The following is a 24,621-nucleotide window of genomic DNA, read 5'->3' as shown; positions in this document are numbered from 1 at the left end:
CACCTGATGGCTCAGTCAGTTAACTGTCTGCCTTCGGCTCAGGTCATGATCCCAGGGTCCTGGTATCGAGTCCCACGTTGGGCTCCCTGCTCAGCAGGGATTTTGCTTCTCCCTCTGCCTCTCCTCCAACTTGTGCTCTCTCTCACTGTGCTCTCTCTCAAATAAAAAAATGTTTAAAAATCAATGTACTGTGTCCTAGAATCTCTTATTCTAGGAATGAATTCATTATAAGGAAATAGTCACAGAAGTGTACAGATTTGTGCACAAGGAACTTTATTTATAGCAGCATTATTTACAATCATAAAACAGCAATAATCTGAATTCCATCAATAGAATAGCTTCATAAACCATGGTGCAACAATGTTATGTTTCAATGGAAAGACATGAAGACAGACTTAAAAAGCAGAATGAGAAGACAACTCTCTTTTTAACTTTTGATTTGAGTTTAAATTTTAAAATATAGTATTTAAATACTATGTATTTATATAAAGGACCATAATGCATCAACATTTTTTTAAATTGGAGTTCGATTTGCCAACATATAACACCCAGTGCTCAAATGCATCAACACTTAATCATTGTTAACCTATCAGTGTGGTCAAATTCTATAGAATGATAAGTTCTACAAGAAGCCTATATTATTTTCATACAAAGAAAACAAACATTATGAAAGACAAAATAAGCTAGAAGGAAGAACCTAATAATCACCCTTTGTGCTCCTCTGTGACCTGCATGATCTGGACAAAACAAGAGGGTGACAGGAACCAGGGAGAGGAATACATCCTGCCTAAAGTGCACCTGTTTGATGTTTGTTTTAGTAAATTTATCATTTGAAATTATACAGCTTTCTTTCTACTCTGCTCTTCATTAGGACCCATTTACTATTTAGTTTGTAATGTATGCCATATTTGGAGGTAGTTACCTGAATATTCTAAAGTTTTCCTGTTGGAACAATCAGACTTACAAAAAAGTTGGTAGAAGAAAAAAGTGTCAATTTATGCTTCAAATAAATAATCGTTTTGGACAATTGCAGGTACATTCTCTGCTCCTCTTAGAAAGGTAACTCTCACTGAAATCTGATAAGGTAGCTACTTGCTAATGCATGTGAAAGAAAGATGTTCTGTGATGATTTACAAACAATTTTGAAGGTTAAACCTCACTAAGTAACCAGATAAATTTTGGGTCTCTTGTTCACTGTGGAAAAATACTCTTTCCTTGTTAAGGTGAAGATTTGAAGGACATTCCAACCGAGAAGACACATTCTTCACATTCAAAAGTTTCTGTCAAGTTCAAGAATACAAAAAAGAGGTCAGTTAAATTCCACAGACATGCTTAAGTACCTACTAGATCCCAGACACTTAAGCAAGCACAGGATTACCTGTCAATAAACCAGGACTTTTGTGACTTCAGAGTAACACAATCCACTTAAATTTATTTTATTGCAGCTTAGAATAGAGTCCTTGTGTATTTAATATGAGATCATTAGATTTTGATGCCAACTTAAATGGATAATATGAATACATTTGTGCAGATTCTGTACATAATTGAGAAAGGAATAAAATTGACATGAGTTTATTTCATGAATCTGCCATTTATGAGCTGAGAAATGTTGATCCAGTTACCAATTTATTTTTAGGCTTTGGTTTTCTCATTTATAAAACTAGATAATAATGCAATGTGCTACATGTCTAGAATAGTGCCTGGTACATAGTAAGTGCTCAATAGATTATAGCCACAGAAATTACTATCTCTACAAGTCTGCCATTTTACAAAAATGGACAGGAGAGCCACAGCTGAGGGCTTTCTACATTCCATTAAAAGGTACGAGGCCCTGACACATTCACGTCACATTTTCTTTTAAATGACAACATTTCAATATGGTTTTTACTCTGCCTGTCAACTCTGCCTTCAATTCCACATCCTGCCCAAACCATCACTCTTTCCTGCCTGCCCTGTAGCAAGAGTCTCCCAGTTGGTTTTCCCAGTTCTTCCAGCCCATTCTCAACATGGCAACAATAAATTATTTTAAATTTTTATTAGGCTGTGAGTAGCCATAAAAGAATATTTGTGAAGTATGTGCAAGATATAAGGAATAATACACAATCATCCCTATATACACCACACAATTCTAGAAAAACTTTATAATCTATCTTTGAAGTCCTCTGTGTACCTATCTAGATCTTATGCCATCTCATCATTGGAGGTGACTACTAACCTGGATTTTGTGTTTATCAATATATTTCCAAACAATATATTTTTCACCTTTGCATGTTTTTAAACTTTAGTAGAATCACCATGTTCTTGTATGACTTACATTTTTTTGTTCAGTGTTATGTTCCTATGATTAATTCATCGGATATAAGGATTCTTCATTCATTTCACTGCTGTCTAATAGGCCATTGTATAACTATGTTACAACTTACAACCTGTTGATAGACATATATGTTGTTTTCAATTTTTGTTATTATAACTGCTACCATGATTAATATGCTTGTACATGTCTTCTGGTATTTATATGCAGACATTCAATTTTTTAAAAAACATACACTACAATAAATAAATAATAAATTAGAATGTTTCTTTTTTTAGAGGCATTTAATGCGCCTCCTTTTAGAGGCGTTTCATGATTTCCCATTACACTAAGAATGGAAGAAAAGAAGCCGTGATAGAGCACGAAAGCCCTACCCATTGCTGCATTCACTACATGGGCTTTGGGGACACAGGCTTTTTGTTGTAGTTCCTCACTAGCCTTGATCCTTTGACCTCATGGTCTTGGCACATGTGTCCTTCTGCTCAAAATGTTCATCATCCACCATTTTGCCAAATCTCACTCAGTCGTCCTGTCACGTGTCCGCAGAGGCTGTCCCTGATTCCCACTGCTCCTCACGGCATGTTTACCTATTCCTTACACACATCATGGCTTAGTAAGCATGTTCTTGTTCTGGAGATAAGGGAGCGTGTCCAGAGTAACTGATACATAGTAGGGATGCAGTAAATACTCACTGAATGAACTATTTATTACACCTGACTAGAAATTTAAATAGAATTGTACATGTGCATTGTACATTAATGATTGCCAATAAGTTTTAGTTCAGTGATACTTTTTTAGGGTTTTCATAATTTAGAATTAATTTTATGATAATGCTAAATCCTGAACTATTTTAAATGCCTTGAAATCAAGCCCAGACCTCTCATTCAATCCCTTCACTGTCAGCCCTGTCTCATAGAATCTCAGGGCCCCACCGACCAGAGTGATCTTGTTGGCCCAGCCTGGACGGACAAGACTCCCCCCAGACTCACATTACCTGGCTTTAGCCAGGTTAAACTAAATCAGCCTCTAGAACTTGGTTGAGAGGAGTACAGTACATTTGCTTCTGTTTTTGTACATGAAATGGAGAATTACCAGATAATCTCCCAAAAGAAGGGTAAACTCTCAATTAATAAATTGATGTAATAAATAAAACAAAAGTGAATCATGTGTACTAAATAAATGAAATAAAGGTTAACTGCAAACCTCCTACAGAAGTGGTACTTTAAAAATAGTAGCAGTGCATAATAGTAGCTTGATTTATCATAGAAAACTATACATTAACCTTAAAACATTTGTGTCAATACCTATTTTAATTTTTAATAATGAAACTTTGATATGATATTGAAATCATTGAACTTTCTTCTAAAATTCTTAATTTTCACAGTGTCTACCCTAGAGCTGAAAATACATGGTATCTGGAGAAGAATCCTGATAAATTAAAAATAATGATTCAAAAGCTCTTCGTATTTGCATTTACATGGGCATTTGGAGGAACTTTAATGCGTGAGGATGAGCATGAAGATGACACAGTACTTTATTCAAGCCATGAGTCTAGTTCGCCTGCCAAAGTGACCTATGATTTTGACAATCTTGTGCATGAATTATTTGAAAGCAATCCACAAGTAGGTAAGTTCTGGGGGGCAGCAGTCATAATTATGTTTACTTTAGAGTATTACTTTGGGGGCATCTGGGCAGCTCAGTTGGTTAAAATTTTTTTAAAAAGAGGAGCACCTGGGTGGGCTCAGTTGGTTAAGTGTCTGACTCTTGATTTTGGCTCAGGTCGTAAGCTCATGTTGTGAGATGGATTCTCTTCCTCTGCCCACCCCCCTAAAAAATTAGTTTGAGACTCTTTATGGTTGGGCTCATATTGAAAGGCTCATCTTTTAAACTGTGAAATTAAAGATAAAAGCACACTCCAGTACCCTTAACTCCAGCAAAAAGAGGCTGAAGTAACTTAGATTACTGGTTCATTCTTGTTTCAAACGAAATTGTAACACAAGTAGGTGGAAGAACAAAGATAAAGCCTTGAAACTATGACCTCAGCCCAGTTGAGCCCATCAGCCCTATAAGCTGGATCTGTGTTATACATATCATCACACACCAGGAACTTATGTATAGTTTGTTTCATTTACTTTCTAAAGACTAAAATTTTTAAAATTATTTTATGAAGTTAGATTTATTATATGTGTTTATATATTTTATATTTATTATATGTGTTTTTAGTCAGTTCTAACAAATGGAATCCTAATATTCTGAAAGAGTAAGCCTTCCCAATTAGCTGTTACTGATTAAAGGAACTGTGAACAGATGAAGAGATCCTTGGTGCAGGTACCAAAAAGACTCATAATACTGGACATGAATATATTTAGAAGAACTTTGTTAAATAAAGATGAAACCTAAAAAAATTTTACCAAAATTACAAATTCTACTGGTTTATATGATGTGATTCTTGAGGTATCCTTTTGAAGTTATTTGTAAAAGCTCTATTTAAGGTATCTTTAATCACAAAGTTGTATGTTATTTCCTATGCAAATTAACTATTTTTTAAAGGCTTTATTTGAGAGAGAGAGAGAGAGAGAGAGAGAGAGAACAACTGGGGTTGTGGGGAAGGAGCCGAGGGAGAAGCAGACTCCCCACTGAGTGAGGAGCCCGAGGCAGGGCTCAATCCCAGCACCTCAAGATCATGATCTGAGCCAAAGGCAGATGCTTAACCAACTGAGCCACCCAGGTGTCCTGGAAATTAACTTTTAATATCAAAGCATTGCATGTTAATTTGTTGTTGAACTTACTGGTTCAACTTGATGTTGCTAACTTTGAAGATAAATAAACTGCCTTGATTTTTCAGGCAGAAAACCCCCAAATTCCATTATTTCTTCTCCCTGTGAACCTAAAGACAAATCAATAAGTTATATGTTATGTTAGACTGTTCATCTTAAAATGATGAATAAGAAATTGTGTTTTGTCATCTGAGGTACCATAGGAAAGCTACTTTGGAGCACAGATGTAGGAATGAAAGGAGACGCAGGTGGTAGCAGTCATTAAAAAAAGTACAAAACCATCAGAATGAAAATAAGAGAAGAAAAGAGAGTCCATAAACCTCCCACTTGTAGTCATCCTGCAAACTAAATTGTAAAACACAAAACAATTCAGACAAAACAGTATACCAATAAAATCACCTATCATAATATGAACTCATTCCAGATGAAATTATTATAGCCTAGCAGAGACTTTAATATAAGTGTGTTTAGGGTTCTTTTTTTGGAAAGATAAAGAGATGGATCAATTTTTAAATAAATAAGCATATATGAAGCACACAAAAAAAAAAGTAGAAATGAAGACAACATATGGCTATGAGAAAAGACCAAATAGAAATTCTGTGATCATTCAAGTAAAAGTTGGTAGCCTGGATCAACTCTACTCTTGGCACCATCAAAGAAAGAATTTGTAAATTAAAACCTAGGAAAAAATGTTTTTAACTTTTCTTCATATTGACTTTGCCTGTTTCTTATTAAGCTTAATCGTAAAAATTTCATCTGTTCTTTTGCGGGTTTGCATTTGACATTACAGATGGTAATGCTGCAAGGGCTTCCCCATGACGTATGGTCCTGGTTTTGTTGCTGCTAAGCATTTCTGTCTCACTTCTGGAAGGTCTGTTTGGGTCCTTTTCAAATAGGCTGTGTCACTTTTTAGAATTTTTTGTTCTTCATAGGTACTTTCCATCTTGCTTTTATTTAAACATAGTAAACATGGCTGTCTTAGAATATGCATCTGATAATTCTAGTCATTCAAGTCTTGTTAATTGGTGGCTGTTACCTTTAACTAATTATTAAATTTGTGAAAATTATCTGTGTGGTTTAGGACAACAGTTCCATTCTATAGACAGTATATCCACTGCAACCATCATAGCTAAAGATTAGATCAGGCAAGAACATCGATGGATGTTAAACTTAGGGCAGAATCTGATGAGGACAGGTTAGTCCCTCATCTGACACTGTTTCCTCACAAACTAGTTCTTAGTTGCAAGAGATAAAACAACAGAGGAAGAAAGTAAAGGACGAATGTTCGAATGAACCCTCTTGTTGGATGATGATAGAGCAGAATAATGGCTTTCCTGAGCTTCCCACATCCTATTCCTTGGGACCTGTCAGTATTCTATCTCATAGCACAAGGGAGTTTGAGGGTGTGATTAAGTTAAGGAGCTTGAGATGGGATGATTATCCTGGGTTATCTTACGGGGGCCAATGTAATTACATGAGTCCTTAATGATGAAGAAGGAGGCAGGAGTGTAAGGAGGAAAGCAGAGCTTGAAGTGACACAGTTGTGTGGTTGCTGGCTTTGAAGGTGGAGGAAGAGATCCCAAGCCAAAGACTGACGGTGGCTGCCCTAAGCTGGAAAGGGCAAAGAAAGGGATTCTCCTTGAGAGCCTCCAAAGGAATGCAGTCCTGCCAACACTTTGATTTTAACCCAGTGCAAACAGATTGGACTTCTGACCTCTAAAACTATAAGAGTAAATCTATGTTGTTTTAAGGCCCCTAAGTTGGTGTAATTTATTACAACAGCAATAGAACACTTACAGAAAGGCTTTATTAGTCTGAATTCATGCTTTCCTTTCTTGATATGCAGAAATAAAATAGATGTGTATATATTTGTTAGTATACATAGATCTATTTCTCAGTTCTTCACTTGTATCACCCTCCCCTTGGCAGCACAGCCCACTGCCAAAGAGGCCCATTTTTCTTTAGCCCCATATAAAGTAGTGAATTGTGAACTACCTGACTGTAGGTCAGTGAGTGGCTGGGAGGACAGCAGCCAGGGCTCAGAATGGAACATATTAAAGAGACACAAATCCTACTAAACATCTTTAGGACTCCCAACAGGAGGTCTTCCCATGAGCTGCTGGGGACACCTTGCCTGAGGATACCCTGAACTGGCTCATGGGCTCCCCAGCACTACATTAGCCTCACCCATAAACACCCTTAACTAGGTGCCCTGTGTGCATCCCAGATGGGAACAGAAGTGAGCCTTTACAGATGGCTAGTAGAGAACCAGGCCGACTATAGGATTGAGAGAGACGACACAAACACAGCCCAGCATCACCCTAGGGACAGCAACAAGGAGGCTGTCAGCACCTGGCCTGGCCTGGCCAGATGGAGAGAAGGCATACATGCCTAAACATCACCCAACAGGAGAGAGCAAGAAGTGTGGGACAAGAATACCCATAGAAAAGACTTTAGAATCCTTAACAGTTGAAGGGAGTTATTTCTGTCTCTCCCACAGCCAGTAAAGACTGGAGAAGACTGCCTCTTCAAATGCGGAGACCACAACGAAGGACTTCAAGGAACCCGAAAAACTGAGGAAACATGACAACCAAAGGAGTCCAATATTTCTCTAGTAACTGACCCCAAAGAAACAGAGATTTGTGACTTGCACAATAAAAAAATTCAAAATAGTTTTTTTGAGGAAGCCCAATGAGCTAAAAGACAACAGTGGAAAGCAATTCAATGAAATTAGGAAAACAATACACGAAATGAGAAGTTTAGCAGAGAGACAGGAATCAGAGCAGAACCAAACAGAAGTTATGGAGCTGGCGAATACAGTGAATGGAATAGAACATCAACAGCCAACTGGATCAAGCTGAGGAAAGAGTCTCCAAGACAGAAAACAGGTCATTTGAAATTATCCTCTTACAGGAGAAAAAAGAAAAAAAGAATGAAGAAAGGCTATGAAATATGCAACACCATTTTTAAAAATGTACACATTATGGGAGTCCTAGAAGGAGAAGAGAGGGAGAAAGGAGCAGAAACCTTATTTAAAGAAATAATGGCTGAGAACTTACTGAGTCTGGGAAGGGATTTAGATACCTTCAGAGATTCCCCCCACCCCCAGTAATTTCAACCCAAAAAATGTTCTCGTACACATTATAATAAAAGCTGTCTAAAGAAAGAGAATTTGAACACAGGCAAAGGAAAAAATTTCCCACATACAAGGAACCCCATAAGGCTCAGCAAATTTCTCAGCACAAATCTTGGAGGCCAGGAGAGAGTGGGATGATCTATTCAGGGTACTGAAAGAAAAAACTGCCAACCAGGAATACTTCACCCTGCAAAGTTGTCCTTGAGAAATGAAGGAGAGGAGTACCTCAGTGCCTTGGTTGGTAAAGTGTCTGCCTTCTGCTCAGGTCATGATTTCAGGGTCCTGGGACTGAAGGCTGCATTGGGCTCCCTCTCCCTCTGCTCTTCTCCCTGCTTGTACTCTGTCTCATGAGCTTCTTCTCTTCTCTCTCTCTCTCAAATAAATAAAATCTTTAAAAAAAAGAAGAAGAAGAAATGGAGAGAAAGACTTTCCCAAACAAATAAGCTGAGGAAGTTCATCACCACTAGAAATGCTAAAAGGAGTTCTTCAAACTGAAGTGAAAATCTTAATTAGTAGCAGGAAAACATGAAATTATAAAACACATTGGTAAAGGTAAGTATATAGTCAAACTCAGATGCTCTAATACTGTAATGTGTGTGTGAATCACTGAACTCTAGTATAAAAATTAAAACACAAAAACATTAAAATTTCTATAGCTACTTAGGTGTGTAATAGATACACAGTATAAAGGGAGGTAAATTGAGACATGGAAAACATAAAATGTGAAGGGAAGGTACAAGAGTTTTTTCATGTGATGGAAACTAACTTGTTATCAGCTTAAAAGATGTTTTATGTGTCATGGTAACCACAAACCAAAAACCAATAGTAGATACATAAAAGATAAAGAAAAGGAAATTAAAGCATACCACTAGGGAAACAAAGGAAGAGAGGAAGAGACAACAAGGGAACCACAAAACAGCCAGAAAACAATCAGATGATAGTAGTCTTTGCTTTTCAAAATTACTTTAAAAGTAAATGTATTAAATTCTGCAATCAAAAGATATAGAGTATATAAATGGATTTTTTAAAACAAAATCAACTATATGCTGCCTACAGGAGATTCACTTCTGATTCAGGGACACACAGAGGCTCAGATTGCAGGGTTGGGAAGCAATATTCAATGCAAACTGAAAGAAAGCAGGTGTAGCTAAGCTATATTTATATTTATATTAGACAATATAGACTTTAAGCCAAAAAGTGTAACACAGACAAGGTCATTATGTGATGATAAATGAGTGAAGATCTGAAGAAATAGAGACCAGTCCATTAATAGTAGGGGAATTTATTTCCCTACTTTAAACAATGGATAGATTGTTCAGAGAGAAAAATCAATAATGAAATACTGGAACTGAGCTATATTTTAGGAAAAATGGGCCTACCAGACATAGAGAATTCAATCCAATAGCAGCAGAATACACATTCTTCTCAAGCACATATGGAATATTCTCCAGTGTAGGTCAAATGTTAGGTTACAAAACAAGTCTTAACAAATTAATAAGATGAAAAATTATATTAACTATCTTTTCTGACCATAATGAAATGAAACTAGAAATCAATACCTTGATGAAAACTAGAAAATTTAAAATATGTAGAAATTAAATAACACACTTCTGAAAAATCAATGAAAAAATTATTAAACGTTGAAAAAACAAAAATGAAAACACAACATACTGTAACTTACGGGTTTCGGTAAAAAATTCTTAGAAAGAATTTTATAGCAATAAATGCCTACATGGTGATAAAAGAAAGATCTCAAATAATCTAACTTTACATGTCAAAGAAAAAGGAAAAGAATAATAAGCTAAGCCTAAAGTTAGCAGAAGGAAAGAAATAACAAGATCAGAGTAGAAATGAATTAAAAGAGACCAGAAACTAAGAGCAGGTTTTTTAAAAAGACAAAATTGACAAGCCTTTACCTAGATTAAGGAAAAAAGAGAAAACTCAAATAAAATTAGAAATCAAAAAACATTACAATGGACACCATAGAAATACAAAAGTTCAAAAAAAAAATACAAAAGTTCACAACAGACTGCTATGCACCAACAAATCAAAAGGCCTAAAATAAGTGGGGACATTCCTAAAAGCATACAAGCTACCAAGGCTGAATCATGAAGAAATAGAAAACCTGAACAGCCCAAAACGAATAATGGGATTGAATCAGTAATCAAAAACTTACCATTAAACAGAAGTCCAGGACCAGATGGCTTCACTGGTGAATTCTATCAAACACCGAAGAAGAATTACCACCAGTCCTTCTTAAAATCTTCCAAAAAATTGAAGACAAAGAAAACTAACAAAGTCATTTTACAAGGCAGCATTACCCTAATGCTAAAATCAGATAAGGACACCACAAAAACAAACAAAAAACTCTACAAGCCAATATTCCTAATATATATAGATAGAAAAATCCCCCCCCCCCGCCAAATGAACAAACTATATTCAATAGCACATTTAAAAAATTACAAACTTTGATCATGCAGGATCTGGAATGCAAAGATGGTTCAATTTATGCAAACCAATAAATGTGATATGACACATTAACAAAATAAAAGATTAACATCATATTTTTAATAGATGCAGGAAAGGCATTTAACAAAAATCCAACATCATCTCATGATAAAGACTCTGAACAAATTTGCTATAGAATTAACATATCTCGGGATGCCTGGATGGTTCAGCAGTTTACAGCCTGCCTTCAGCCTAGGGCATGATCCTTGAGTCCTGGGATCAAGTTCCACATTGGGCTCCATGCATGGAGCCTGCTTCTCCCTCTGCCTGTGTCTCTGTCTCTCTGTCTCTCTGTCTCTCTCTCTCTCATGAATAAATAAATAATCTTAAAAAAATAATTAACATATCTCAACATTATAAAGGCCATATATAAGAGGCTTACAGCTAATGTCATACTCAATGGTTAAAGAGTGAAAGCTCTTCCTCTAAGATCAAGAATAAAACAAGGGTTCTCACTACTCCTATTCAATATGATACTGAAAGTTCTAACCAGAAAAACTAGGCAACACGTCAGGGAAATACAAATCAAAACCACAATGAGATACCACCTCACACCAGTGAGAATGGTGAAAATTAAGACAGGAAACAACAAATGTTGGAGAGGATGTGGAGAAAGGGGAACCCTCTTGCACTGTTGGTGGAAATGTGAACTGGTACAGCCACTCTGGAAAACTGTGTGGAGGTTCCTCAAAGAGTTAAAAATAGAACTGCCCTACGACCCAGCAATTGCACTACTGGGTATTTACCCCAAAGATGCAGATGCAATGAAACGCCGGGACACCTGCCCCCCAATTTATAGCAGCAATGTCCACAGTAGCCAAACTGTGAAAGGAGCCTTGGTGTCCATCATGAGATAAATAGATAAAGAAGATGTGGTCTATATATACAATGGAATATTAGCCATTAGAAACGACAAATACCCACCATTTGTTTATGTGGATGGAACTGGAGGGTATTATGCTGAGTGAACTAAGTCATTTGGAGAAGGACAAATATTATATGGTCTCATTCATTTGGGGAATATAAAAAAATAGTGAAAGGGAGTAAAGGGGGAAAGGACAGAAAATGAGTGGGAAATATCAGTGAGGGTGACAGAACATGAGAGACTCCTAACTCTGGGAAACGAACAAGGGGTGGTGGAAAGGGAGGTGGGCGGGGGGTTGGGGTGACCAGGTGACAGGCACTGAGGGAGGCACTTGACAGGATGAGCACTGGGTGTTATGCTATATGTTGGCAAATTGAACTGCAATTAAAAAAATTTTTTTAATTAGGCAACAAAAATAAATAACTGCAAAGTAGGTCTAGAGGGACCATACATCAACATAATAAAGGCTTTATATGAAAAACTCACAGCCAACATCATACTCAGTCATGAAAAAACTGAGCTTTTCCTGTAAGGTCAGGAGCAAGACAAGAAAAGGATGTCCACTCTTACCACTCTTATTCAACATAGTGCTAGAAATCTTAGGCACAGCAATTAGACAATCTAAAGAAATAAAAGGCATCCAAATTGGTAAGGAAGAAGTAAAACTCTCACTATTTGCAGATGACATGAAATGACATATAGAAAACCATAAAGACTCCACCCAGCTACTGGAACTGATAAGTGAATTCAGTAAAGTGACAGAATACAAAATCAGTGTACAGAAATCTGTTGTGTTCCTATACACTAATAATGAAGCAACAGAAAATGAAATTAAGAAGGCAGTCTCATTTACAATTTCACCAAAACCAATAAAAAATCTAGGAATAAACCTAACTGAAGAGATAAAAGATTTGTACTCTGAAAACTACAAAACACTGATAAAAGAAACTGAAAATGACACAAAGTAATACAAAGACATTCCATGCTCATGGAATGGAAGAACAAATATTGTTAAAATGTCTATACTGACTAAAGCAATCTACATATTTAATGCAATCCCTATCAAAATATCAATGAAATTTTTCACAGAGCTAGAACAGACAGTCCTAAAATTTGTATGGAACCACAAAAGACCTCAAATAGCCAAATAAATCTTGAAAAGAAAAACAAAATAGGAATTATCACAATGCCAGACTTCAAGTTATATTACAAAACTGTAATAAAGCATTATGGTACTAGCACAGAAATAAGCACATATATCAATAGAACAGAATAGAGAGTCCAGAAATAAACCCTAATAAACAATTAGGGCACCTGGGTGGCTTAGTCAGTTGGGTATCTGCCTTCAGCTCAGGTCATGATCTCAGGGTCCTGGGATCGAGCCCTGCATTGGGCTCCCTGCTCAGAGGGAGATTCTCTCTCTCCCTTTGTCCCTCCCCATGCTTGTGCATTCTCTATTTTTCAAATAAATAAATAAAATTTTTAAAAATAAACCCACAGTTATATGGTCAGTACACCTTCAACATAGTGGAAAGCAAATGCAAAGGGGAAAACACAGTCTCTTCAATAAATGATGTTGGGAAAACTGGGCAGCCACATGCAGAAGAATTAAACTGGACCACTTTCTTACACCATACACAAAAATAAACTCAAAATGAATCCAGGACCTAGTTGTGAGACCTGAAACTATAAAAATCCTAGAGGAGAACACAGACAGTAACCTCTTTGATGTGGACTATGGCAACATTTTTCTAGTTAGAAATCAAAGTAAAAATAAACTAACCAAAGTAAAAAGCTTCTGCACAGCAAAGGAAACAACAAAAACTAAAAGGCAATTAATGGAATAGGAGAAGATATTTGCAAATAACATACCTGATAAAGGGTTAGTATCCAAAATGTATAAAGAACTGATACAACTCAAACCCAATAAACAAATAATCCAATTTAAAAATGGGCAGAAGACTTGAACAGGCATTTCTCCAAAGAAGGTATCCAGATGGTCAATAAACACATGAAAAGATGCTCAACATCACTCCTCATCAGAGAAATGAAAACCGAAACCACAATGAGATATCTCCTCACAATTGTCAGAATGGCTAAAATCAAAAGCATCAGAAACAAGTGTCAGCCAGGATGTGGAGAAAACTCATGCATCATTGGTGGAAATGCAAACTGGAACAGCCACAGTGGAAGACAGTATTGACATTCCTCAAAAAAATTAAAAATGGCACTACCCTACAATCCAGGAATCACACTACTGGGTATTTACTCCCAAAATATTTAAAAAAAAAAAAAAACACTAATTCAAAGAGATGCATGCACCATGATGGTTATCGCAGCATTATTTACAATAGCGAAAATGTGGAAGCAGCCCCAAGTATCTATCAACTGATGAATGGAAAAAGAAGATGTGAGGGATATATATACATATATATCCATATATAATGGAATACTACTCAGCCATAAAAAGAATGAGATCCTGCCACTTGCAATGACATGGATAGAGCTAGAGAGTATTGTTCTAAGCAAAATAGGTCATTCAGAGAAAGACAAATACCATATTATTTCACTCATATGTGGGATTTAAGAAATAAAACAAATGGAAAAAGAGACACAAGCCAAGAAACAAATTCTTAACTGTAGAGAGCACACTGATGGTACCAGAGGGAAAGTGGATGGAGGGTGGTGTCAAATAAGTGATAGGGATTAAAGAGTGTGCTTAGCATAATGCAAAAAAGGAAAAAATATGAGAGAAAATAAAACATCTTTGAAAAGAGTGATGAAGGGATCCCTAGGTGGCTCAGTGGTTCAGCACCTGCCTTTGGCCCAGGACGTGATCCTGGAGTCCCCGGATCAAGTCCTGCATTGGGCTCCCTGCCTGGAGCCTGCTTCTCCCTCTACCTGTGTCTCTGCCTGCCTCTTTCTCTCTCTCTCTCATAAATTAAATCTTAAAAAAAAAAAGAGAGAGAGAAAAGAGTGATGAAGGGGTGCCTAGGTGGCTCAGTCGGTTGAGCATCTGCCTTCAGTCAGGTCATGATCTCAAGAGTTCTAGGATTAAGCCCCAAACCCGTGCTCCTCCCTCTCCCTCTGCCCTCCCTTAGTTCATGCTCTGTCTTGCTCACTCTCTCAAATAAATAAACAAAATCTTTAAAAAAAAGAAAGAAAAGTGTGACAAGAAGAAACAGAAGTAAAAGGCATACAGGTTGGAAAGGAAGAAGTAAAATTGTCTCTGTTTGCAGATGATATGGTCTTATATACAGAACATCCTAAAGAGTCTACCAAAAAAATTTTAGAACTAATAAACAAATTCAGTAAAGTTACAGGATTCATAATCACATACAAAATTACTTGTGTTTCTGTGCACTAACCATAAACTAGGTGAACAAGAGTTTAAGAAAATAGTGCATCTATTTACAAGTGCACCAAAAAGTGAAATACCTAGGAATGAATTAACGAAGGAGATAAAAGATCAGTATGCTGAAAATTATAAGACATTGATGAATCCAACAGGAGACAAATAAATATTTTGTACTTATGGATTAAAAGAGCTAATACTGTTAAAATGTCCATACTACCCAAAGCCATCTATAGATTCAATGCAATCTCTATTAAAACTCCAGTGGCATTTTTCACAGAAATAGATAAAAGAATCCTTAAATTCATATGGAACCACAAAGGACTGAAGATCCAAAAGATCCAAAACAATCCTGTGGAGGTGGGGCAAGATGGTGGAACAGTAGGGGTCCTCAACTCACCTGGACCCACCAACTTACCTAGATACCTTTCAAAACATCGTGAACACCTACAAATTCGACCTGAGATTTAAAGAGAGAACAGCCAGAACACTACAGAGAGAAGGGTTTTTGCTTCTAGCAAGAATCATCTAGGGTGAAATTTACTTAGGTCGTGGTTGATTTTCTTGACTCAGTCTGCTCATACAGCCACTCTGCACTGAGCAAAATGACTAGAAGGAAGAATTCACCACAAAAGAATCAGAAACAGGACTCTCTGCCATAGAGTTACATAATATGAGTTATAATTCGATGTCAGAAATCCAATTCAGAAGCACAATTATGAAGCTACTGGTGGCTCTGGAAAAAAAGCATAAAGGACTCTAGAGACTTCATTACTGCAGAATTTAGATCTAATCAGGTCGAAATTAAAAATCAAATGAGATGCAATCCAAACTGGAAGTCCTAACAACTAGAGTTAATGAGGTGGAAGAAAGAGTGAGCAACATAGAAGACAAATTGATGGCAAGGAAGGAAGCTGAGAAAAAAGAGAAAAACAATTAAGAGACCATGAGGAAAGGTTAAGGGAAATAAATGACAGCCTCAGAAAGAAGAATCTACATATAATTGGGGTTCCAGAAAATGCTGAGAGGGCCAGAGGGCCAGAATATATATTTGAACAAATCATAGCTGAGAAGTTCCCTAATTTGGGGAGGGAAACAGGCATTCAGATCCAGGAGATAGAGAGGTTGCCCACTAAAATCAATAAAAATCGTTCAACACCTCGACATTTAATAGTGACACTTGCAAATTCCAAAGATAAAGAGAAAATCCTTAAAGCAGCGAGAGGCAAGAGATTCTTAACTTATATGGGGAGAAATATCAGATTAACAGCAGCCCTCTCCACAGAGACCTAGCAGGCCAGAAAGGGCTGGCATGATATATTCAGGGTCCTAAATGAGAAGAACATGCAACCAAGAATACTATATCCAGCAAGGCTGTCATTCAGAATAGAAAGAGAGATAAAGAGCTTCCAAAATAGGCAGAAACTGAAAAAATATGTGACCACCAAACCAGCTCTGCAAGAAATATTAAGGAGGACCCTGTAAAAGAGGAAGCCCAAAGAAATAATCCATAAAAACAGGGACTGAAGAGGTATTGCAATGACAACTAAATTCATATATTTCAATAGTTACTCTGAACGTGAATGGGCTAAATGATCCCATCAAAAGATGCAGGGTTTCAAATTGGATAAAAAAGCAAGACCCATCTATTTGCTGTCAACAAGAGACTCATTTTAGAACTAAGGACATCTCCAGCCTGAAAATGAAAGGGTGAAGAACCATTTATCATTCAAATGGTCCTCAAAAGAAAGCTGGGGTAGCCATCCTCATATTAGATAAATTAAAGTTTATCCCAAAGAACGTAGTAAGAGATAAAGAGGGACCCTATATCATACTTAAAGGATCTATCCAACAAGAAGACCTAAAAATCATGAATATTTATGCCTCTAATGTGGGAGCTGCCAAGTATGTGAATCAATGAATAACCAAAGTAAAGACATACTTAGATAATAATACACTAATGGAGACTTCAACATGGCATTTTCTGCAAATGACATCTTCTAAGCACATCACCAAAGAAACAAGGGCTTTAAAAACTGGACCAGACGGATTTCACAGATATATACTTTCCATCCAAAAGCAACCAAATACACATTCTTCTCAAGTGCATATGAAACTTTCTCCAGAATAGACCACATACTGGAACGCAAATCAGGTCTAAACCAATACCAAAAGATTGAGATTGTCCCCTGCATATTTTCAGACCACCAATGCTTTGAAACTAGAACTCAATCACAAGAAGAGATTTGGAAGAAACTCAAACACGTGGAGGTTAAAGAGCATCCTACTAAAAGATGAATGGGCCAACCAGGAAATTGGAAAATTAAAAAGATTAATGGAAACTAATGAAAATGAAGATACAACTGTTCAGAATCTTTGGGATACAGCAAAAGCAGTCCTAAGAGGGAAATACATGGCAATACAAGCCTCCCTCAAAATATTGGAAAAAACTCAAATATACAAGCTAACTTCACACCTAAAGGAACTGAAGAAAGAACAAGAAAAACCTACACCAAGCAGAAGAAGAGAGATAATAAATATTTGAGCAGGACTCAATGAACTAGAGACCAGAAGAACTGTGGAACAGATAAAACCAGGAGGTGGTTCTTTGAAAGAATTAATAAGATAGATAAACCATTAGCAAGCCTTATTAAAAAGAAAAAAGACTCAAATTAATAAAATCATGAAGAGGAGCAATCACAACCAATACCAAAGAAATACAAATGATTTTATTTTTTTTTTCTTTTTTTTTTTTTTTTTTTTATTGGTGTTCAATTTACTAACATACAGAATAACACCCAGTGCCCGTCACCCATTCACTCCCACCCCCTGCCCTCCTCCCCTTCACCACCCCTAGTTCGTTTCCCAGAGTTAGCAGTCTTTACGTTCTGTCTCCCTTTCTGATATTTCCCACACATTTCTTCTCCCTTCCCTTATTTTCCCTTTCACTATTATTTATATTCCCCAAATGAATGAGAACATATAATGTTTGTCCTTCTCCGACTGACTTACTTCACTCAGCATAATACCCTCCAGTTCCATCCACGTTGAAGCAAATGGTGGGTATTTGTCATTTCTAATAGCTGAGTAATATTCCATTGTATACATAAACCACATCTTCTTTATCCATTCATCTTTCGTTGGACACCGAGGCTCCTTCCACAGTTTGGCTATAGTGGCCATTGCTGCTAGAAACATCGGGGTGCAGGTGTCCCGGCGTTTCATTGCATTTGTATCTTTGGGGTAAATCCCCAACAGTGCAATTGCTGGGTCGTAGGGCAGGTATATTTTTAACTGTTCGAGGAACCTCCACACAGTTTTCCAGAGTGGTTGCACCAGTTCACATTCCCACCAACAGTGTAGGAGGGTTCCCTTTTCTCCGCATCCTCTCCAACATTTGTTGTTTCCTGCCTTGTTAATTTTCCCCATTCTCACTGGTGTGAGGTGGTATCTCATTGTAGTTTTGATCTGTATTTCCCTGATGGCAAGTGATGCAGAGCATTTTCTCATATGCATGTTGGCCATGTCTATGTCTTCCTCTGTGAGATTTCTCTTCATGTCTTTTGCCCATTTCATGATTGGATTGTTTGTTTCTTTGGTGTTGAGTTTAATAAGTTCTTTATAGATCTTGGAAACTAGCCCTTTATCTGATATGTCATTTGCAAATATCTTCTCCCATTCTGTAGGTTGTCTTTGAGTTTTGTTGACTGTATCCTTTGCTGTGCAAAAGCTTCTTATCTTGATGAAGTCCCAATAGTTCATTTTTGCTTTTGTTTCTTTTGCCTTTGTGGATGTATCTTGCAAGAAGTTACTATGGCCGAGTTCAAAAAGGGTGTTGCCTGTGTTCTTCTCTAGGATTTTGATGGAATCTTGTCTCACATTTAGATCTTTCATCCATTTTGAGTTTATCTTTGTGTATGGTGAAAGAGAGTGGTCTAGTTTCATTCTTCTGCATGTGGATGTCCAATTTTCCCAGCACCATTTATTGAAGAGACTGTCTTTCTTCCAATGGATAGTCTTTCCTCCTTTATCGAATATTAGTTGCCCATAAAGTTCAGGGTCCACTTCTGGATTCTCTATTCTGTTCCACTGATCTATGTGTCTGTTTTTGTGCCAGTACCACACTGTCTTGATGACCACAGCTTTGTAGTACAACCTGAAATCTGGCATTGTGATGCCCCCAGATATGGTTTTCTTTTTTAAAATTCCCCTGGCTATTCGGGGTCTTTTCTGATTCCACACAAATCTTAAAATAATTTGTTCTAACTCTCTGAAGAAAGTCCATGGTATTTTGATAGGGATTGCATTAAACGTGTATATTGCCCTGGGTAACATTGACATTTTCACAATATTAATTCTGCCAATCCATGAGCATGGAATATTTTTCCATCTCTTTGTGTCTTCCTCAATTTCTTTCAGAAGTGTTCTATAGTTTTGAGGGTATAGATCCTTTACATCTTTGGTGAGGTTTATTCCTAGGTATCTTATGCTTTTGGGTGCAATTGTAAATGGGATTGACTCCTTAATTTCTCTTTCTTCAGTCTCATTGTTAGTGTATAGAAATGCCACTGACTTCTGGGCATTGATTTTGTATCCTGCCACGCTACCGAATTGCTGTATGAGTTCTAGCAATCTTGGGGTGGAGACTTTTGGGTTTTCTATGTAGAGTATCATGTCATCGGCGAAGAGAGAGAGTTTGACTTCTTCTTTGCCAATTTGAATGCCTTTAATGTCTTTTTGTTGTCTGATTGCTGAGGCTAGGACTTCCAGTACTATGTTGAATAGCAGTGGTGAGAGTGGACATCCCTGTCTTGTTCCTGATCTTAGGGGAAAGGCTCCCAGTGCTTCCCCATTGAGAATGATATTTGCTGTGGGCTTTTCATAGATGGCTTTTAAGATGTCGAGGAATGTTCCCTCTATCCCTACACTCTGAAGAGTTTTAATCAGGAATGGATGCTGTATTTTGTCAAATGCTTTCTCTGCATCCAATGAGAGGATCATATGGTTCTTGGTTTTTCTCTTGCTGATATGATGAATCACATTGATTGTTTTACGGGTGTTGAACCACCTTGTGTCCCAGGGATAAATCCTACTTGGTCATGGTGAATAATTTTCTTAATGTACTGTTGGATCCTATTGGCCAGTATCTTGTTGAGAATTTTTGCATCCATGTTCATCAGGGATATTGGTCTGTAATTCTCCTTTTTGGCGGGGTCTTTGTCTGGCTTTGGAATTAAGGTGATGCTGGCTTCATAGAACGAATTTGGAAGTACTCCATCTCTTTCTATCTTTCCAAACAGCTTTAGGAGAATAGGTATGATTTCTTCTTTAAACGTTTGATAAAATTCCCCTGGGAAGCCATCTGGCCCTGGACTCTTGTGTCTTGGGAGGTTTTTGATGACTGCTTCAATTTCCTCCCTGGTTATTGGCCTGTTAAGGTTTTCTATTTCTTCCTGTTCCAGTTTTGGTAGTTTGTGGCTTTCCAGGAATGCGTCCATTTCTTCTAGATTGCCTAATTTATTGGCGTATAGCTGTTCATAATATGTTTTTAAAATCGTTTGTATTTCCTTGGTGTTGGTAGTGATCTCTCCTTTCTCATTCATGATTTTATTAATTTGAGTCTTCTCTCTCTTCTTTTTAATAAGGCTGGCTAATGGTTTATCTATCTTATTAATTCTTTCAAAGAACCAACTCCTGGTTCTGTTGATCTGTTCCACAGTTCTTCTGGTCTCGATTTCGTTGAGTTCTGCTCGAATCTTTATTAACTCCCTTCTTCTCTTGGGTGTAGGATCTATTTGCTGTTTTTTCTCTAGCTCCTTTATGTGTAAGGTTAGCTTTTGTATTTGAGTTCTTTCCAGTTTTTGAATGGATGCTTGTATTGCGATGTATTTCCCCCTTAGGACTGCTTTTGCTGCATCCCAAAGATTTTGAACGGTTGTATCTTCATTCTCATTAGTTTCCATGAATCTTTTTAATTCTTCCTTAATTTCCTGGTTGACCCTTTTATCTTTTAGCAGGATGGTCCTTAACCTCCATGTGTTTGAGGTCCTTCCAAACTTCTTGTTGTGATTTAGTTCTAATTTCAAGGCATTATGGTCCGAGAATATGCAGGGGACAATCCCAATCTTTTGGTATCGGTTCAGACACGATTTGTGACCCAATATGTGGTCTATTCTGGAGAAAGTTCCATGTGCGCTTGAGAAGAATGTGTATTCAGTTGAGTTTGGATGTAAAGTTCTGTAGATATCTGCGAAATCCATCTGGTCCAGTGTATCATTTAAAGCTCTCGTTTCTTTGGAGATGTTTTGCTTAGAAGACCTATCGAGTATAGAAAGAGCTAGATTGAAGTCACCAAGTATAAGTGTATTATTATCTAAGTATTTCTTCACTTTGGTTAATAATTGATTTATATATTTGGCAGCTCCCACATTCGGAGCATATATATTGAGGATTGTTAAGTCCTCTTGTTGAATAGATCCTTTAAGTATGATATAGTGTCCCTCTTCATCTCTCACTACAGTCTTTGGGGTAAATTTTAGTTTATCTGATATAAGGATGGCTACCCCTGCTTTCTTTTGAGGACCATTCGAATGGTAAATGGTTCTCCAACCTTTTATTTTCAGGCTGTAGGTGTCCTTCTGTCTAAAATGAGTCTCTTGTAGACAGCAAATAGATGGGTCCTGCTTTTTTATCCAGTCTGAAACCCTGCGCCTTTTGATGGGGTCATTAAGCCCGTTCACATTCAGAGTTACTATTGAGAGATATGAGTTTAGTGTCATCATGATATCTATTCAGTCTTTGTTTTTGTGGACTGTTCCACTGAACTTCTTCTTAAAGGGGAATTTTAAGAGGCCCCCTTAAAATTTCTTGCAGAGCTGGTTTGGAGGTCACATATTCTTTTAGTTGCTGCCTGTCTTGGAAGCTCTTTATCTCTCCTTCCATTTTGAATGAGAGCCTTGCTGGATAAAGTATTCTTGGTTGCATGTTCTTCTCATTTAGGACCCTGAATATATCCTGCCAGCCCTTTCTGGCCTGCCAGGTCTCTGTGGAGAGGTCTGCTGTTACCCTAATACTCCTCCCCATAAAAGTCAGGGATTTCTTGTCTCTTGCTGCTTTAAGGATCTTCTCCTTATCTTTGGAATTTGCAAGCTTCACAATTAAATGTCGAGGTGTTGAACGGTTTTTATTGATTTTAGGGGGGGATCTCTCTATTTCCTGGATCTGAATGCCTGTTTCCCTTCCCAGATTAGGAAAGTTTTCAGCTAGAATTTGTTCAAATACATATTCTGGCCCTCTGTCCCTTTCGGCGCCCTCGGGAACCCCAATTAAACGTAGGTTTTTCTTCCTCAGGCTGTCGTTTATTTCCCTTAATCTATCTTCATGGTCTTTTAATTGTTTGTCTCTTTTTTCCTCAGTTTCCCTCTTTGCTATCAACTTGTCTTCTAGGTCACTCACTCGTTCTTCCACCTCGTTAACCCTCGTCGTTAGGACTTCTAGTTTGGATTGCATCTCATTCAATTGATTTTTAATTTCTGCCTGATTAGCTCTAAATTCTGCAGTCATGAAGTCTCTTGAGTCCTTTATACTTTTCTCTAGAGCCACCAGTAGCTGTATAATAGTGCTTCTGAATTGGCTTTCTGACATTGAATTGTAATCCAGATTTTGTAACTCTGTGGGAGAGAGGACTGTTTCTGATTCTTTCTTTTGAGGTGAGGTTTTCCTTCTAGTCATTTTGCTCAGTGCAGAGTGGCCAAAAGCAAGTTGTATTGGGAAAAAGAGAAAAAGAGAGGAGAGAAAGAAGGAAAGAAAAGAGAAAGAGAAAAAAAAAGGGAAGAAAAAGAAAAAAAAAAACGAAAAAAAAAAAAAGAAGAAAAAGAGAAAGAAAAAGAAAGGAGAAAAAAAGGGGGTGGGGGAAGGAAACAAATCAAAAAGCAAAACAAAACAAAAACAAAAACAAAAACAAAAACAAACAAACAAAAAAAGAACCACCGGGGAGTATCTTCTGATTCTGTGTACTTTAAGTCCCTTGGCTTCTCCTGGAAGTTGTCCGTCTAGCTGGTCTTCTGGGGGAGGGGCCTGTTGTGCTGATTCTCAGGTGTTAGCACTTGGGGGAGCTGCTCTGCCCCCTGCCTGGTGCAGGGCTCAGTGGGGGTTGTTTACCCCGTGAGGCCGCAGGAGGAACAGCCCCAGTGGCGGGGCAGCTCTGGAAACCTGGATTCAGCTCCGGCAGGAACTCCGTCTGCAGGGCCTGGAGGCTCCGGGGCGGGGCCGCTGCTCTGCTCAGCTGGGGCAGGAGCGTCCTCGCTGTCCTGGGCCCTCCCGGCCTCTGCCTGTCCCGGGGGGAGGCGGGATCCTGGGCTGTGTCCCGGCGCCCTGTGCTCCGGGGCCTGCGCTGGTGGATTCGCGCTCCCGGGCCGCGCAGCCCCCTCCGCGGAGCCGCCGCCCGAGCACCCCGAGCGCTCCTGGAACCGCGCAGCCCCCTCCGCACGGAGCCTCTTCCTCTGCCCGAGCCCCTCCGAGCTGCTCCCGGGGCCGCGCAGCCCCCTCCGCGGAGCCGCCGCCCGAGCCCCTTCAGCTTCTCCGGGTCCCGCCGGGTCCCGCCGTGCGCGCTGCAGCCCTTAGGCAGCTCGGCGCACTCTCCTGGGCGCGCAGTTGCTGTTACTGTCCCAGGGAGCCCGAGGGCATCCTCGCCCTCCTGGTTCCTGCTCCAACTCCCCACGAGCCCCTTTCCGCCCGGGAAGGTCGGTGCAGCTCCTGCTTCTCCGGGACGGGGCTCTCCTGACCTGGGGACACTCGCCCCGGCCTCAGCCCGGCTCCTCGCGGGCCCCTCCCCCTTGGAGGCCTTTGTTTCTTTACTTCTTTTTCCCCGTCTTCCTACCTTGATAGAAGCGCGAACTCTTCTCACTGTAGCATTCCAGCTGGTCTCTCTTTAAATCTCAGGCCGAATTCATAGATTTTCAGGATAATTTGAAGGTTTTCTAGGTAGTTTGGTGGAGACAGGGGATTTGGGGACCCTACTCTTCCGCCATCTTGCTCCTCCCCCCTACAAATGATTTTAAAAACATATTATGAGCAGCTATATGCCAGTAAATTAGGCAATCTAGAAAAAATGGATGCATATCTGGAAAACCACAAATTACCAAAACTGGAACAGGAAGAAATAGAAAACCTGAACAGGCCAATAACCAGGGAGGAAATTGAAGCAGTCATCAAACACCCAAGACACAAAAGTCCAGGGCCAGATGGCTTCCCAGGGGAATTCTATCAAACATTTAAAGAAAAAATAATACCTATTCTACTAAAGCTGTTCCAAAGGATAGAAAGGGATGGAATACTTCCAAACTCATTTTATGAGGCCAGCATTAACTTAATTCCAAAACCAGACAAAGACCCCACCAAAAAGAATTATAGACCAATATCCCTGATGAACACAAATGCAAAAATTCTCAACAAGATACTAGCCAGTAGGATCCAACAGTACATTAAGAAGATTATTCACCATGCCCATGTGGGATTTATCCCTGGGATGCAGGGTGGTTCAACACTCGTAAAACAATCAACATGATAAATCACATCAACCAGAGAAAAAATAAGAACCATAGGATCCTCTCAATAGATGTATAGAAAGCATTTGACAAAATACAGCATCCATTCCTGATCAAAACTCTA

General features: G+C 38.5%; 1 protein-coding gene across 15 annotated transcripts in view; it reads left to right on the top strand.

Moving 5' to 3' along the window:
- Positions 1 to 24,621, top strand: part of DNAH14 (dynein axonemal heavy chain 14) — a 475,011-nt gene that overhangs the window by 334,878 nt on the left and 115,512 nt on the right. For all 15 annotated transcript variants that reach the window (XR_007411998.1, XM_049112476.1, XM_049112477.1 and 12 more), the window contains 2 exons: positions 1,224 to 1,308; positions 3,696 to 3,937. Coding sequence is in view for 14 of the 15 variants with exons in the window: in XM_049112476.1 (XP_048968433.1) it covers positions 1,224 to 1,308; positions 3,696 to 3,937 (327 nt within the window). In the remaining variant the exon portion in view is untranslated. The remainder of the gene's footprint in view (positions 1 to 1,223; positions 1,309 to 3,695; positions 3,938 to 24,621) is intronic.

This window comes from Canis lupus, chromosome 7, assembly GCF_003254725.2.
Source record: "Canis lupus dingo isolate Sandy chromosome 7, ASM325472v2, whole genome shotgun sequence".
In the NCBI taxonomy this organism is placed as follows: Eukaryota; Metazoa; Chordata; class Mammalia; order Carnivora; family Canidae; genus Canis; species Canis lupus.
Note: the sequence above shows the minus strand (reverse complement) of the source record. Positions and strands in the feature narration are given on the sequence as shown.